The sequence below is a fragment of the Hypomesus nipponensis genome, chromosome 7 (genome assembly GCF_054491055.1).
Source record: "Hypomesus nipponensis isolate SF chromosome 7, ASM5449105v1, whole genome shotgun sequence".
Taxonomy (NCBI): Eukaryota; Metazoa; Chordata; class Actinopteri; order Osmeriformes; family Osmeridae; genus Hypomesus; species Hypomesus nipponensis.
This window is the reverse complement of record NC_140367.1, coordinates 6,132,501-6,150,322: the sequence shown is the minus strand read 5'-3', so window position 1 is coordinate 6,150,322 and position 17,822 is coordinate 6,132,501. Positions and strand designations below refer to the sequence as shown.

The 17,822-nt window shown below is 40.3% G+C and overlaps 4 protein-coding genes across 4 annotated transcripts; 3 read left to right on the top strand and 1 right to left on the bottom strand.

Moving 5' to 3' along the window:
• Positions 1-1,398: 1,398 nt before the first annotated feature.
• lamtor4 (late endosomal/lysosomal adaptor, MAPK and MTOR activator 4) lies at positions 1,399-2,857 on the bottom strand. The gene is made up of 4 exons (XM_084701123.1): positions 2,713-2,857; positions 2,233-2,313; positions 1,967-2,075; positions 1,399-1,880 (listed from the first exon to the last, which is right to left on the bottom strand). The coding sequence occupies exons 1-4, from the start codon at positions 2,713-2,715 to the stop codon at positions 1,783-1,785; spliced, it is 291 nt and encodes a 96-aa protein (XP_084557249.1). The 5' UTR covers positions 2,716-2,857; the 3' UTR covers positions 1,399-1,782.
• A 154-nt stretch (positions 2,858-3,011) lies between these two features.
• On the top strand, positions 3,012-4,338 carry atp6v1f (ATPase H+ transporting V1 subunit F). The gene is made up of 2 exons (XM_084701122.1): positions 3,012-3,275; positions 3,534-4,338. Exons 1-2 carry the CDS (start codon positions 3,118-3,120, stop codon positions 3,733-3,735), a joined length of 360 nt encoding a protein of 119 aa, XP_084557248.1. The 5' UTR covers positions 3,012-3,117; the 3' UTR covers positions 3,736-4,338.
• A 598-nt stretch (positions 4,339-4,936) lies between these two features.
• On the top strand, positions 4,937-6,671 carry LOC146276474 (uncharacterized). Its single transcript, XM_084701121.1, has 6 exons — positions 4,937-5,122; positions 5,337-5,387; positions 5,702-5,740; positions 5,837-5,872; positions 5,979-6,005; positions 6,179-6,671. Exons 1-6 carry the CDS (start codon positions 5,043-5,045, stop codon positions 6,312-6,314), a joined length of 369 nt encoding a protein of 122 aa, XP_084557247.1. The 5' UTR covers positions 4,937-5,042; the 3' UTR covers positions 6,315-6,671.
• An 846-nt stretch (positions 6,672-7,517) lies between these two features.
• On the top strand, positions 7,518-8,728 carry LOC146276473 (protein SPMIP1-like). Its single transcript, XM_084701120.1, has 2 exons — positions 7,518-8,349; positions 8,498-8,728. The coding sequence occupies exons 1-2, from the start codon at positions 7,959-7,961 to the stop codon at positions 8,611-8,613; spliced, it is 507 nt and encodes a 168-aa protein (XP_084557246.1). The 5' UTR covers positions 7,518-7,958; the 3' UTR covers positions 8,614-8,728.
• The last annotated feature ends 9,094 nt before the right edge of the window (positions 8,729-17,822 follow it).

Here is a 17,822-nt window from a genome sequence, read left to right as displayed (position 1 = left end):
AGTTACAAATAAAACTCGACTTATAAATAAAACTGATAAAAGGTACATTTATTTTTGGACTTGGGCCGCAGCGCACTGTCGTTCCTGTTGGGGGAGTTGGGTATGTGGAACGACAGTTGGGCTGTTGTAGTTGTTGTTTAGGCCCTTGTTCTCAACCCACTACACCACAGGGTCCCCCTTCTATATACTTGGAAATAACATATATATTACTTAACAGATATTAGTTGAATGAATTATCGATTGGTTTGAGTGAGATTTGAACCAGGGGTACCGTGTTTGGCACTAGACTCAATGGTACACATCAGGGGTGTAGCCAGAATAATATTTGTGGGTAGGCCTAGGAAATATGGATAGGCAACTTTTCAGTTTTTTTTTTACTTTACGATGTGCACCCGGTGCATAATTTTTCTGAGATATTTCCATTTTGGGGTAGGCCTTAGAACAAATTGGGTAGGTTTGTGCCTACCCAGGCCTACGCCCCTGGTACACATGCTTACCCACTGAGCCACAGAGGTTTCCTGCAAAGTTTCTTTCTACCAGACGGTGTAATTGCCCTTATGACAATACTAAATGCCAAAGGACAATGTACGTTTTGTTTCTGCTAATGCCAAGTTATAAAACAGAATACTATGCCTTCTAATCATACTTACAAAACAAGTGAAAGTTTGCTGAAGGATTTGTAAGTACTCTCTCACAAAATACAGTGACAATAAGTAAACTTTTCTTGAATAGACTTATTTCTGCAACATGGATAAATATCAAACTGAAATTTAGAGCTTACTGTGTAGTAGGGGTGGGAATCTTTTGGTACCTCATGATTCGATTCTTGGGGTCACCATTCGATAAAAAATCGATTCACAATTTTTTCAATTTGTAATCAAATTGCGATTCAATATATGCTTGAAATAAAATTGTGAATTGCTAGAAGATGAATTGTGATTCATTTGAATCTATGTTTCCCCCACCCCTAGTACTTAATCTGAATTACTAATGTGATTGCTTTATCTGTAAATTCAATTAATGCTTTTTCAATGACTGAATTCATTGAAATTAAGATTCTTTCAGAATTTCTTTTATTTGAATATTTTTTGGGTAATGCTTCGTGTAGGTGTAAAACTTAAATCTTTATGGTCTTAATATGTCTTAAATTTAACGTACTGAAACCTGCAGGAACCCTGGGGTATGTAAATAGCAGTGTCTATTTTTTGTATGGTTTGATTGCATAGCAGATTTTTACCCATGTTTTCTCTAGAATCAAATTAGTGAACTTTGAATGAACCATTCCTTTGTGGAAGTTTTTACATTTTAAAGTTGGGAGGGTAAGAAGGCACTATTCCATTTGCAAATAGGTAAATTCCCAGCTAGTCTTCTCTGGTGGAAGTATTTTTTACATGTAACTGTTCATAAGTAAAACTTTATTCAATCTTCTAGCTATTTAAATATCATCTTTCAAAAATGGACAACAAAGCAATAAAAATAGATGTACAACTTAAATACTTGCAACAGTGCACATAGCTGGTACAAGATTGCAGATGGTAATTACAGACAAGGTTAAAAAGACCATTTTCAACAAGCATAATTTTATAGACTTGCTGGACTTATCTAAACAAGGCCTGTCCTGAATCTATAACCTGGATGGATGGGGACTCTATACTTGAGTCCACCACACAGGCATTATTTTGTTGCACTTTTACTTCATCATCCTACACATTTGCTATCACTCAAATGTCCAGTGATGTACATCTGTAGAGGAGTGGTTGTCTTTGTCTTGTTATGCTGCTCCTACACAATCACAGGTTCTCGTTGATTGTTCTGACGTTTCACAACAAAGACCTTCTGGCCGGAGACAGTTACTGCGTAGGCAAACTCTTCACACATGACTGGGAAGTGAACAAACCTTGATTAGAGACTGGTTCTATCAAGTATATTGACAGCACATGGGTCTAATGTGTGCCTGGTGGCATACCTGACATGCGCTTGAAGGGAGGCTCAGCAGAGCTAACCCGACATCCAGTCCGCACCAACTGCATTATGATCCCAGCTGTGTGCTCATCATTCTCCATCTCCCCTGCCGACTGTGTAACATGATGTAAACAAGAGAAAGAGTAAAGGACTCTTCCAGTAGCAGAATGTTGAGGGTGGTAAAACGGGTTACATGTGGCAAATGGGAACAGCGGCGTGCTGGGTAATTGTACAAAAGTCAAAACTTGTGGTTGGTGTTTTTGCCCTCACCGCAAGCACGCCATCTTCGCTGATCACCAAATAGCCCAATTGATCAGGAATCCTCTCCAAACCCTGCGTCAGAGCGGTAGTCTAAAACAAAAACGAGAAAGCTAGCTAGATAAGCTAGGCTAAGACGTATAGGTTATATAGCACGGTTATTTTGAGAACGTGTTTTAAACACGACTTGCTGTGGCTAAATATTGGCAATATTCAATTTCTTACAGTGTTCTTACTTGGCACAGAGTACTGTCACTCTATATCGCTAGTCATTCTAGTGTAAGAAATCCCTAGCTAAACAAACATAACAACGCGTTTGCTTGCTAGCCTAGTTCGAGGGCCAACAATGCCAATGGATGTGCAATTGCACAGCAATGCAATGTTACACATTTTAACTTCGTCGAACATGAAATGCTTTAAATTTGACATACAAATTGAACGTATAACTAATTAGATTTAAACACATAAAACTTGAACATAACCTGAACATACCATTTCAGTTGTGTTGTTGAAGGAGGAAGACCATCTGCTTTCCTGATCATGTGACAAGTCTATCCCGTGACGTCCTTCTGCTAGTTGGGCTGGTGGCCTGGAGGTGTACGATATTTCATATCACTGACATGCTGGGGTATTTTGGGGCAATTCATTATTAATTCCTTCAATGACAAGTCAATTATTTTGTCAGATTTTCACAATACATATATTTACTGAGTTAATTGATAAATTCGTCTTTTTGCTACAAACCAGTAGATGGCGCCACCGGAACTCTCACAACTCGTATAAAGCGGAAGTTACAGCTAGTCAGCTGACAACTTCATATGATCTGAATGAAAAAGAGAAATTAGACATAGGTTGATTTCAACGGTTTATCTCATAAATTAAGATAGAATAACAGCAATGGCAGGACGAGGTAAACTCATCGCCGTTATTGGTGATGAAGACACATGTACCGGATTTCTTCTCGGTGGAATTGGCGAGCTGAATAAAAATCGGAAGCCCAATTTCTTGGTTGTCGAGAAGGACACAAGCATCACAGAGATAGAGGAGACATTCAAGTAAGTATTCTTACCATTATGTAAACATTTTTGTTAAAGACTATAGGCCCAAATGTCAAGACCAAACAATGTATGGAATACTCCGTTAAATACCATGCCAGTAGTATTTATATACATTCTCTCAGGGACATCATGATTTATGACCAACACATACATAGCTTAATTCAGAGGATAGCACTCGTCTGGGTTACTATTACTATGACCTTGATCAACCAAATCCCACGTCCTGTGTGTAAACTTCCATTTCGACTCCCGTAGGAGTTTCCTTGTCCGTAACGACATCGGCATCATCCTGATCAACCAGTTCATTGCCGAGATGATCCGTCACGCCATTGACGGACACATGGAGTCCATCCCTGCAGTTCTGGAGATCCCCTCCAAGGAGCACCCCTACGATGCCTCCAAGGATTCCATCCTACGCCGGGCCAAGGGCATGTTTTGTGCTGAGGACTTCCGATAAACACACACTCAGCAGGGGCATGGTGTAAGCAGGGACATAGATGGAGAATGAGGTGATGATAGGGGTTTGTGTTTTATTTAATTTCCTTTACCTGGACAGAAAACCAGATCTAATGGACTGTTGTCTTAAACCTGACAGGTCACTGTCTCTGATATTTGATAGCTTTGTCTGTTTTTTTCCCCACGTGCGTGTGTCACATGTAGCTTTTCATTATGGGCAGTTTTTAGGTTATATTACAAGGATTTATTGGTAGTTACAAGCTGTAGGGCAGAATTATTCAGCATTGACTGATTCATATGAACGTGATAACGTTTTAACTCCTATTTTCCATTTTGATGATACACTCACTTCCAGCATGGCAAACACCCTAGGCTTCTGAAGATTTACAGAACTGTAAACCCAAATGAGTTAACCTGAATAAACATCACATACAAATGTGTTGAAATGTTTTCCAAATGTTTGGAAATTGTCTAATAGAAAAAGTGTGCTGCGTTTTGTGTTGTCGTAATAGATGCATTGTATCGTGATTGCTACAAATGTGTTTTTATTTATCTAAAAACCCAAGTAACTGGTATTCATGAAAATAAATTATTATATAGATGAGCTATTGTTTCTTTTATGTTATTCTATTCAATTTCAGTTATGGATAACAATATATATAGCCCTATATACATGACATGGCCATGTTGATTTTAAAGTCTTGGTGCTAATTATTATGTGTAGCCTGTCTAGCCTTGGGAGAAGAGTAGCTCATTATCAGAAACATGACTAAAATGTAGCAAGTCTGTGCCAATGGAGCTCCTTATGAAAGTTTCTCTAGAAAATAGATGATCTTTTAAAAGTTTTTACACTTTTCCATCCAGTGTGGCTCAAGAACAAAGCCCAATATGCGCATACAAGATAAGTATTGCCAGAAGCAAACAAGGCAGGGACACACCAAGGACAGTTCCCAAACTGTAATAACATTCAAGTACAAAACCTTCCAAAGCCGCTGCTGAACTTGAGGCAGACTGGTTCCCATGATTCCACACTGACCTCGAAAATAACAGGCAGTTCAGAGACACAGATGCTGTAAATGAGCAAATATTTAAACAACATTGGACTAGCCTCATCACTCTTCACGCTGAGTGAGTGTGTCCTTCTCTTCCGTGTCCTTCAGTTGACTGGGGATAAACACTGCACAGTTCTACATCTTCTCACTAGGAGTAGGTGCAGAGTATAAAAGGTCTTCTAAGTGAGTCAGCCTGTGGGGTTGAAACTGCCTACCTCCTCTCATTCCTCCATCCTTGGGCCTTAGTGAGGACATAATGGGCCCCACCTGGTCACTCAGTGTGTTTCTCCTTGGCTATGTCTTTGGAATGCCCATCAACTTTCACAACAGCACCAGGTAAGAAGTAGACCAATGCCTAAACATCTTTTACCAGAGGTGTGCATGGACATAAAGTGTTAGTGTTAGAGATTAGTGATGGTCTGTAGTGCAATATGCCTATGTTAGTTCCATATTTAATTTCCATAACATGGCTTGCACAAGGGAAGACTTCATGGGAAATTATAGAGAACTGTCAGAAGTTTAAAAATGAACAAACGTACCTCTTTTTCAGACAAAATGAGACCCTTCTTCAACTAAACTACACGCTGGACAACTCAACAGAGTGAGTTTTGGCTATATGAAAATATAAACGTTGTAAAAACCTTGTCACTATTCTAGCAATTTAAGCTTTAGTATTTCAACAAATCAGGCACATGTTCTCAAAACTGTGATATTTATTTATATATATATATATATATATATATATATATATATATATATATATATATATAATTTAAAAAACACATTTACAAACTACATTTATACATTAATATTTGTATACAGCAATTTTAAATGTTTTGAAAAGAACAGGAATCTTTGTTTGGAAAAAGGATCATAAAAATGGTTGATATAATAAAACATGCTTTGCCTTTCCAGATTTGTTGGGACTAATGACACAGGAATGTCTCCCTTTCAGTAAGAATAATACAGATGTCCATCCAATGATATAGACAGAGCATGTTTTTTTATACCGCTTATAACATGTTATTGTTGTTTTACATTTCTTTACAGAATGATCCTCTCAACCCAGTATTTGGGTCGAGCAAGGTATGAAACTTCGGGAAATTCTATGGGAAAATACATATTTCTAAGATATAACATGTTGTATAACTAAATAGTCATGTTAAAAATACTTTTCAAAATCTTTTTAAAGGGAAGAATCACCAGATCCAACAGAGATGTAAGACTTGCTTAGTTTACACAACTTTTCTGATCAATGAATGCTGCAACAACAATAAACATTTAACAATACCAAAAACATAACAATTTCCACATTGTTATGCATGTGACCTGTTTCATATCTAAACCCACGGAGGCCTTTACCTCTCCAACTCTTGTTACATTTTTCTCCAGCAAGCTTGCCATGGCCTCACCCAACCTATGCTACCTGCCCACCTGTATGACTGCCATTCTGGGATCCTCCTTGCAGATAGGGGATGAGATAGCAGGCAGCTCTACTAGAGATCCTCAGGGGATAGGGAAGAAATAAGAGCTGATTTGAAATATCATGACTAAGTGCTCAGACCAGATAGCACACAGCTTTATGGTGTAAACATTGTAATAATCACAATGGATTCAACCTGATAAAACATGTCAGACATGCATGCTGATTCTTGATTCGTAATGTTGTAATGGATGGCCCATAATAGAAAGGCACCTACTGATTAACTCCACGAGACACAAAAATCACATTTATTTCTGTAATGTATTTTAAGCATAACCAATGCCAACAAATTGCTGTACAATAAGTCAAAGATAAAGCATTATATACATTTACTATACTTTTTACAATACTATTTAGTATTCTTCACTCTAAATGTTGACCAATAAAAACAACTAATACAAACCAGAATTGGTGGCATTAATGACTGCTGTTCAAATTATGAACATACTGTATACCTGATGTTCAATTAGATGTAACTATTAAACAAGCATTTAAACCAATTTTTTTCCAATTATTCAAATTAATTTTAATGTATGCTTTCAATTTGACCTTACAAGACAGTTTGATCATGAAGGACACCTTTGTGATGGTTAGAAATATGTTTTACAATTTCAGCTACTGTATTGCCGTTTTCCTTCATGTGAATATCCGGCGCCTCATGGTACAATATCAATGTGTCCAGTTTTTCTGATATCCCTATCTATCTCTTCACAGGTTAGACAGTTCGCAACAGACGAACAAAGAGGACAAAGAGTTTAACGTCACGTGAGTAAGATAGATCATGTCTGGAGAAGTGGGAGATGGTGGAGAGTTTGAGTTCCCTTATTTACCGCTTGTACCACTACAGGACGGGTGTGCAAAGCTGGAATGGTACAGAATCAGATGGCAACATGACAATGGCGTAAGCATTCATCTAATATCTACATATGGGACAGTGATAAATGATGTTATTTACCCTTATTTTACAAATGTCTTTATTCATTTCCAGTACACTGATGAAACTGCCTTTTCTCGATCTTCGGTAAGTAATGGAATGACTTACAATCAGCAGTTTGGTTGTCTGCATTGGTGCTTTATCTCTCTATATTTACTCTTGTCAGGAGGGTATCAAGAGTCAAAAGCTGCAAGCTTAGTATCTGTGCCCTTATTAACCTGAGCCATGAGATGCAGTCAGGCGGAGACGAGAAAGCAGGCAGAGCAACGACAGACCCTCATGGAATCGGCAAGAGATGAGAAGTCAGAGGGCCCTCGAGACCCTTGATCAAAGCGGATGTCATATGGCATCAGCTGATCAGAGTTGTTTGTTTATTTAATTAATTTGAGTTAAATCAAATAAAATTGCCGTTTTATAATCGTATAAGTGTACTAATTTAGCCTCAAGTGTTTGATTACATGGCCAACCCTTGTGACGGCATGCGATTATTACGCGTACGCCTGCTGCAACATTTGAGCGCAAATGTTTGAAAAGTTAAATGCTAGAGGGTTATACCACCAACGGCACTTAGCTAATAGACTGTATGGGTCAATGTATTGCGTTTAAGTGCCGGAGGTGTATGCATAGCTTTTAGAAAGCTGATATCACTAACATTAATGGTATCAACACTTACCAAATTGCTCTGCTGTTAGCGACAGCGGCGGGACAGCGTCTCTATCCCAAGCTTTTTGGAAAGGATAACACATTTTCGAAAAATGGATTCCCATATACAAGGATTTTGGAAAGAGAGCATTTTAAAAGAGAACATGCTTCGGCTCAATTGGTTTCGAGATAACTGGACCAAATACCATAACACACCCAAAAAGGTGAGTGCAAAGGCAAGAACACTGCCACAGATCGCCAAACCTCCTCACGAAGGCACTCCAATCCTGCTGACCGTCAAGGAGAGAGGGCAGGAAAATAACAGCAATCAGTCGATTCTGACGATGCGGCCAGTGTCGGGAGAGACTCAGAAAGTTCTATATGATGGCTTTTCAAAAGAGCAGACTGGGCGCTATAAATACCTACTAATGAGGAAAGCCAAATCTCCAGAAGAAAAGTATCCGTATCCACTAACCAGCAACTGCGAGTATGGTTGGGGTTTAGGTAAGTAAGCACATTTTTTTTTTCTATACTTGGTTGCACATTTAAAGTAATAGTCCTAGGCCTATTTTCTTTACACTCAGTCATACTGATTCTATTGCGATTGCATATGGATATAGCAACTAGCCTATTGATATTCATCTGTATCCAGGTTACACAACCAAGGCCTATGTCCCAATGTTTGCACTAAACGCCATTGTGAGAGATACCTTCTACCGCAAGAACGGCACCTTCCCGCACTCCACTCTCTCTGACAAACTGGCATAGAACTCGTTGGACCTACGGTGCTGAACTGACCCCTACGCGACCACCATCCCCAATGCCAGCACTGTTTTTACCTTAATATGCCTTATTCCTCTGTATTTCCATGAGAGCAATGTAAAGCTTGATATATATAAAATAAAACTCTTCAAAAAATGAGCTTTTTCTGTTTTGTGTCCAGTAAATTGTAAATACTCATACTGAAATATCACTACAATCAATAAATGGCTGGATTAGTATCCAACTACGGTCCTCTAGTCTGACATGGAGCTCACAGCCGGATGAGGGGTAGACTTCATGAGTGGTAATTTCAGACAATATTGTGTTTTCTGTTCCAGCCTGCAGCTGAAGGCCTGCCCTACTCACACTGAGGGGGAAGGATGGCCTTGAAAATCCCCTAAGTATACCCTACTCATCATTTGACAGGCACAATCTGTCTCATTCCATTGCCGATTTGTAGCTGGGATAATAATGGCAAATCATTTTATAATAAGATAAAACAGCTTGTCTTTCATTTAGCATGACATTTAGCACCTTGTCTTCTCTCCCTGGGTGCCATCCTCCATGGATGTCTAAAATGTAATCTGTAGTTTTAAATAACAGCCTATGAAGTATGTTCCTCGCAGTGGTAGACACATTATGCTCTTTCACCAGAAGAGGGAACTCTCACCTCACATTAAGAACGGTACTTTCAGCTCCCAACAGTGCCCTCCATGACAACTGTGAAAGCGAGGGAGGCACCAACTTCAAACTCCTGGGAGCGGCTCGAGGACACCAAAGACCTGTTGGTCAACAACAGAAGGAGATTTAGAAAATGATGCTGCTCCCGAGAAGAGGAAATGGTCTTTCATCTCAGATCCCACCAACCCTAACCTCCCAAAAACACAAGATTTTAGATCTCCGCCTTAAAAGAAAAATCATCCTGCCATTTAAATTCCACAGCAGGCTACAGGTCACTCCAGCTGTCAATATAATTGCAAATTACATAGCTCTTTTTTTGTATCCCACAATGCCATGCTTTATCATCTCAGTCTAGTAAGGTCCTATGCCTTTGAGATAGATGGCTTCCATTACTCGCAGAGACTCCTGCTGTGGGCTGGCATCTGCAGAGCTAGAGTCACCATCAGATCAGCTCCATCATCGTTTCACGATGTGATCACTGGGTCACAGCACACCTACCTTCTAGAGGTGAGGGTGAGCCCCAAGTCACTGTCAGCCGATGATTTAATCATTGTCATTCGTAGCCAATAGAACCAGCATGACCAGCAATTTTTTGGAAAATCCGGAGGGTTTAAGGAGCTGATTGCTAATTGCAGTCAATGTCTGAATCCTATCTTATGGTTTCTAATGGAACGTGAGGTTGATGATTTTCAGTTGTCAATACATCACTTTGAGAGAGCGGGTGAAGGGCTGCTGGACGAACAGCGGATGAGCAGAAATAAATAATTAAAAAACACCTGGGAATATTTAAACAATCATTCCTGATGCTAACCAATCACAATGCCTCTGAAATATAAAGATGGAAATAGATCAGACTAAGGTACCTGCAAATACAGAGCGAATTACACATCTATATTTTGCGTGTATCATCATTGATGTCCCCCAAAACTGGAGAAGTACATGGGTAGAATCTGTTTTATCAACCAAACTGACAGATTCTTTGAAATACATAAAACTCCAAAGCACAATCTTGGACTCAAACAAGGCACCTGCCAAGGGGCTGAGGCTTACATGTCATGAATACATTATTGGAGACAGATGTCCACCCCTCTATGACAGTGTTTCTTAACTCACAAGACCTTTGTGCCTCTGAGAACTGCTTGGTTGAGCTGGCCATTGCTAAACAACAAACCACAGCATTTCTCTGTGGTCTGGTGTTGGATTTTGGTTTGGAGAAATGCCAGGCTAATGGTAACATATTGGCCTTTTTGCTGGCATGCTCATTTTTCATACAGATATGTTTTTAATCACTGACCCCTATCACTCAAGTACGAGTCTGTATTATATGTAATTTGTCATGAATTGTTTGGAATAATGGACTAATCCAACTCACATATTAGCGGTGGTTATGAATAGAGAAGTTAATGTTTGTCAGCTACAACTTGCTAATGAGGTTGGCCTTTTGTCTTTCAATGCTTATATTAAGGACTTTTCTAAGATTAACCCATACACCTGAATTAGTCATCACAAACTATACTGTGAATGGACATACGTACCTTGATAAGTCTGCCGGGGTAGTGATAATATATCTTTCACAGTACTTTTATCCATCCCACTTTCTTTCTCTTCACCTTCTCTTTCTCCCTCGGTCCTTAAATGATCAGTTGTTCTTCTGGTTCAGTACTTCAGAGAAATGAACTTTTTCTATGCACCGCCAGTCTTTGCATTGAACCTCCCCTTCTGTTAATTTCCTTACAAAATTGAGCTATCTTAGCCTGCCTCATTCTCTCCCTCTCCTATTCTACCATCTCTCTCTCTTTCTTTCTATCTCTGTGTTTCTTATCATAATGGTATACACAGATGACTAAAGGGGAAAAAGATGTCAGCAAGACAACATTGGGGTTGGAAGTCAGCCCAAAATTAGTCCTTTACTTTCCATGGAGGTGAAAACTTTTAGTTGTCATGACGCTATTTGCCTCCCCTCGAGAGCTCTCTGTCTCGCCCACCACACTATCACAGATGGCAGTTAAATAGCTTCTTATTTGTATACTTGGCTGTCATTCAAGTATTTGTAGACATTTCTTCAACTATTGACTGGTCACAATAACTGTCTTCATCCCAGCTTTACAATCTCAAAAATATTGTTTTTCCATTTACAGTATTTGTATACAGGTGACAGTGGTATTCAAACCTCAAATCCACATTTACAACACCATCCCCCTGGTATTTGAGTCAGAGGGTTAACTGATTGGCAATGCAATCACAGTACGCTGGTGCTGGCTGATTAGATGATTATCTCAAAGGATGGGATGCTCTTTGAGCAATCAAACATGGCAGGGAGAAACGGGAGCAGGTGTGTGTCACAGATCTTTGCCTGCGTGGGGGTGGAGTCAGCGCGGGTTGAACCAAACACTTCTGGAATATTGAACGTTGCGACGCAGCAGAGGGAGTGTGTGGAGGCCTTCAGTTCCAGGGGAATCTGTCCAACTGGCATCTCAGCCTGGCTGCAGGGCCACCGCCTTCACTTTTTTACTTCAAAATCAAGTGCATAACGCTGGCACATACACAAACATGCGCCTACTCACCGTTGCAAAAACAACAAACACATTAGCGGACGCCCCTCACACACATTGAGACGCGTGGACACACACACACACACACACACACACGCTTCATTCATGTTAACGGAATCCATTTCTTTGGAGGATAGTCAAGGCTATTCAGTTGAAATGCTTGACACAACTGTGTACATTCACATCAATCAAGATAAATGGATTGGCCTTTCGGAGAGATTGACAGCACCTCTTTATGGGTTTGTCAATATTACAACTGTTTGGGGGAGGGCTAATGGAGCCGAGGGGTTGGGCGGTCATTTTTCAGACCACCCAAATGGACCAGGGAAATGACCCCCATATGTTTACATACTATGGCTCCCATTATATAGGACCAATCTTCCTGTCCAAATCTCACTGATGCCTTAAGGAAGGTCATGCTCATCCACAATCACATCAACTTTAGCATATACGTGCATATGTCAGAACTGCTCATTTTACAGAGCACAGTATGTTCCGTTCAGGACCAGTTAGTGTCTAGAAAGTGTTGAATACAAGTCCATTTGCTTTGTGCCAGTGTGTCCTCCTCAATAGATGTGTAATCAGGTGGCATTTACAAACAGTCTAAACATAATTGATTTGGATGAAAGAACAGCAGAGCAGAGATGGGCTTATTAATGTAATTCCTTTTTGATTAAATCCCAAGCCTGAGCATTGTCCTAGTACTGACACCACAGCTCTAGTTTCTCTGCCCAACCCTTCTCTCCTCTCTCTTTTCTTCTACATGTTGAAGTTCATTCTGAATTCACACTTTTGCTTCCCTGCTGTGTACCCAGACAATTTAAGTCTGAATATTCCACCCATCAACTTTTTACATAGCTATTTGGATGATACAGTCTCAGACCTCACAGGATCAAGGAGCAGAACCATCGCTGGATATCGCCTGAGCAAATGACAAATGAGAATGACAGGCAGCCTTGCAATCCATTACATTGCAAATATAAATGTTTCTGGAAGATGGTGGAGGACTCATTTCCCAGCTTTGGGCTTTAAGGGGGAAAACATCAGATTGGTATTCTTTCCATAAAATAATTGTGAGTCATTGTTCAATACAATTTAATTCCCTTTGTTAATCCAGAAGGAACTTCAATATCATGTTGGTATTCTGTCTCTTAAATTAATTTATTGGTTTAGTAAAGTCAGGAAAGTGCTCTGATCCTGGCAATTTAAGATGCAGACCCCTTGGTGAGAGGATTATTTCCCGGACAATGGGAATGGATACTTTAGAGAAATCTAGAGAGAGAAAAAAAGAGAGAGAGAGGGTGGGTGGGTGGGTGGGTGGGAGGGAAGCAGAGAGAGAGAGAGAGAAGAAGAATGGGGAGGGGGAAATAGAGTTAGACTGCTCTTAACCTGTCAGACACACTCCTTGCCATGTCAATCATTTTTGTCAGATGAAATGATTTGCAAAAGGAATGATTAATAGAGACTTGAAGTTAGAATGGAAGATAAACATACACATGCTTAAGTACATGCTCATGCACATGCTTGCAAACTTACACACCCACAAACACACACTCACTCACACACATGCACGCGCACACACACACACACACACACACACACACACACACACACACACACACACACACACACACACACACAGTCATGCACACTTACTTGTGTGTGCAGGTTTGATTGGCTATTCTTGTGGGGACTGAATAAGAACTAGACTAGAAACATCATGTTGATGGGAATGCTTTCACATACCTTTAGGCGTGTTTCCATGTCCCTCAAAACATTTGATGTTCTCTAGATGAACCATTCATAGATGATCAAAGATGGATTACTCAGAGTAGAACTGATTGTTAGTAATTATTTTTGTATGTACCTGTCGGCAGAGATAAGGCAACAATGAGAGCATCCATCAAAAATTAAATATCTAATTCTAACATGTCACCTGATATGTCCTCCTACATTCCTGTTTCATTGTTGTATCATCATGTCAATTAATCATTTCTCAGTTGGCACTTGAAGTTAGCTGTGGGTTACTGGAAACAGACACTATATTAAAAGGCCCTCGAAGAAGCTGCCCTTGAAGGAGTTGCCCTCAAATAAGGGCTTTCTGAGAATAGTGCTGATGGGCCTGTGTATGGGCGGGGGGGTCACATGACCAGTAACAGGTTAAAGTCAGCGAAACCTGCCACAGCTGACAGGATGGACAGATGGGAGAGCGAGACATAGACATGGGGTAGGATTATAAAGCTGAAAATCAGCTTTTTGCACTTAGTCCAGCAGGCTGTGTGTGTGTGTGTGTGTGCGTGTTGTGACGGGAGAAGGGGAGAGGTGACAGAGGAGTGTACTGTATGTGATGAGGGGGGGGGGTCTGAAAGGAAAGGACAGAGACATGGAAGTGTGTGAAGGACGTGGGTGATTGTGTGCGTGTGCGCTCGCGTTTGGTGCATGTGTGTAGGTGTGTTTGTGTGAGTGGTGTTAGTGTGCGCATGACTTGTAGGGGTGATGGGACGGGAGGACATGTGGAGGTGAGCAGAAAAGAGGCATGGTGATAATTGAAAGTGAAGGACACACAGAGGAGGAGATAAAGGCATTGGGGTCAGGGGAACCACGTATCATGTCCTCCATCACCAACATGAACACACAACCATTTCTTTACCATAAACACTCAATAAAGTAGCTACTGTCTGTAACAAATAAACACGCACATGTACACACACAACACACACACATGCACGCGCGCGCGCACACACACACACACACACACAAGAACATGCACGTAATCTAATGGTGAAGTAAAAAAACATATCTTCTTGATCAAACAGCCTGTTTGGTCCTGTGTGCTTTATGAGGGTATAACAATAAGGGTTTTTGTGCCGACAATGTCAGAAGGGGAGACATCCGGGCTCAGCAAGCCACTTAATGGCATCACGAATAGGAGCAGGCCTGCCTAACAGCCCCCTTAAAATAGACAGTAAAAGGAGCAGTGGCCACAATGGTGCCCCTCATAAAATTTTACTTTTATTGATCCATGAAGCAGGCTACCAGTTGTCCTCTATGTAATCCCATTATGGAAGCAGGACAGTGTGCATACACCCACTACAAATACGCACATACAGTACACACACACACACACAGACATGCGTCTGGTGTGTGTGAACACACGCTGCACACCCCATGGGGGTCCACTTAGTAGTGCATTTTTTGTTCACATCTTGCCACTGAGTAACTTGACACAAGCCCCCCCGTCTTCCAGCCACCAAGCCGATTATGAAAAAGGAAATAAAAAAGGTAGAGAGAGAGATAATGAGAGACAGAAAGGGAGAGCGAGAAATAGCTGTTATTCACAATCACGTACAGTATAAGCCAGATCCTCTGCCTTCCCAGCTGGGCCACAGGGCTACAGAAGCAGGGTTCCAGGCGTTTGCCATGAGCTCTCTCCACAGATGTCTTTCTTTTCTAGCTTCCAAGGCAGACTGAGGCGGCCAGCTCTTTGGTTGGCTCCTACATCCGGAGTAATTCTGGGTGATAAGCCAATCAGAGCATAATTGGGCAAAGGGTTCAGCTGGGAATGGATGTAAATGGGGGAACAAAAAAGCTTTAATGTTTTGAACACTACCTCCACCATAAACACCCCTGGGCCAAGATCCAGGTGATGAATCACAACGGGGAAAATTCAATTGTCTCCTATTCCTGTCTCTCTATTGTAGTTCCTGGATCCACAGATTGGAAAAAAGAATTGTTAGTTAGAAGCAGGGTTAAACAGGGTTAGTGCTCCCCCACTAAAGATTCCAGACTGAGGGACATAAGTGATTCTTAGAGCGTGCTTCAATTTCCACTACAGAAATAAACTATTTCCTCTGTGTTCAAAGTAGACAAACCTTTTCAAGGGTATAAAGCTAATCCAACTGGGTTTTCAGGCCATGTATAGAAGCCTCTGGTAAACCAAGCAAGAATTTCAATTTCAATAATGATGTATAACTATGTTTGACCTGCCTATATTGCATCCTACCTTTTGTCCATTTAACAGTTTAAAGCATTTTATTTCCAGAGTAAAAATTGGTAATATACCTTTTAGTATGCGCCAAAGCAGAGGAGTGATACATTTCAAATCAATTTCCTTAAATTGTATTTTACTTTCATTGACCTTTTACAAAGTTCCATATAATTGGCTTGAGCTAGTAAAACCAGAGTATGAGAATGAAATGACGCATGCACATACACAAAGCATTCTGTGACACTTAACAGAACAGCCTACAGTTTGAAATTCCATTATTGGAAGTACCCAGAACTACTTGCCCATTACATAAATTGTGTCTTCCTAATGCACTTGTCAATGATGCCAATATGGTTGTTATACTGTTCAATAAAAGTTGCCTTAAAGTATCATGAAAGTCCTCTAATATTTATAGCCCTGTTTTATGTTAGCAGGGGCACAAGAGGTAAACCTGTTAGGATCATCTCTAGGTTGAGTTCTTTAGGTTGATCTCAGACGAGAAAAGCACTCTCAGCCTGCTACACTCACCTCAGCTTACCTCATATATCACACTCACAAATCACATTCGCATGTGTGTCAACAGAACAATGACAGCTCTTGAACACAAAAACGCCATCCATGTGCACACACAAGGACTCACACGAAGAGCAATATCACACACACACACACCTGAGTGTCTGGTTGTTAATCAGGATTCCTGAGGTCACAGCATCCTCACCATTTCTTTCTCTTTTTTTTCTGCACTGACCTTGCACACAAACATGTGTATATATATAAATGCATGCTCAAGACCCATTTGTGTTCCCTTTGAAAGGCTGGTCTCTGAATCTCTGAGGCCTCCACTTTGGATTCCACACCCATCTTATAAGATAAGGTAGCACTTGCAGACAATAGAGGAAGCCACGTCTTTTCCCAGTGACTAATGAGATGCATTGGTTCAGGGAAAGATCTTGAAGCTGGATTCTGAGAATGGGCCAAGAAACATATTACTTATTGGAGAGCAAAATGGCCCAAAATAAATTCAGCACTTTTGATTACATCACACCATTTATAAAACTTACCTTACAGATGGCTATTTTATTATTCGTACTGAATGTCAAAATGACACTTGGACTGAGAGCATTATACCCAGAAAGAAACACATTGTGTTATATCTGCATTTGTTTGAATAACTCCAGATTACACTCAGAGAGCATGAACAGCATCATCTTTTAATATATTTTATCACCTAAGTATGCCTTCATCATGCATCCATAGGTAGAGTGGTCTACTGGGAGATTCACAATAGCACGCCTCTGAAAATACACCAATCTGGTTTTTAAGGTTGATGAAAAGTAGAGAATTATTTTCTCCATCTCTCCATCTGAAGGAGAGACTTTTGAACATTTTTAGATATGGGAACTGCAGAAAAACACAATAAACTTTTAAGTTATATGAAGTAGCTTGCAGATTCCATATTACCAACTGTTGAGAATAACTCAACTACTCAACTATTTGCAATGGTTACATGTAGGACTACTGCATCTATATGGATAAGATAAGATAAGATATACCTTTATGCAGAAAGAGAAAGGGGGGGTCTGAGTATGTGTGTGGGTTTGTGGTGGTGGTGGGAAGTGTGATAGTGCCTGTCTATTTGTTTGTGTGTAAGTGTAATTCATTTTTTTAAATTTAGAACTGTAAATTAAATTAATAACATGGCAATAAAATTCAGCGTACGGTCGCTATAAAAGGGTTTATGGGGATGGTTGGGGAAAGGGTTAGTGGCTGTCAGAATGTATCCATAGACCCTCTTAATGTGATCCTTCGAAAAAAAGAGTTACCAAAATATGTCCAGAACTAAACTGTTTTATCATTCACTAAGCATGTTATAGTTTATAACAGTATGGCTATAAGTCTGGCTCATGCTAACAGTAGCATGTACCAGTACACTGAATGGAAATGACATAAAGCTATGATATATTTGTACTGTCTTGGTATGCGTGCCTCTAGTG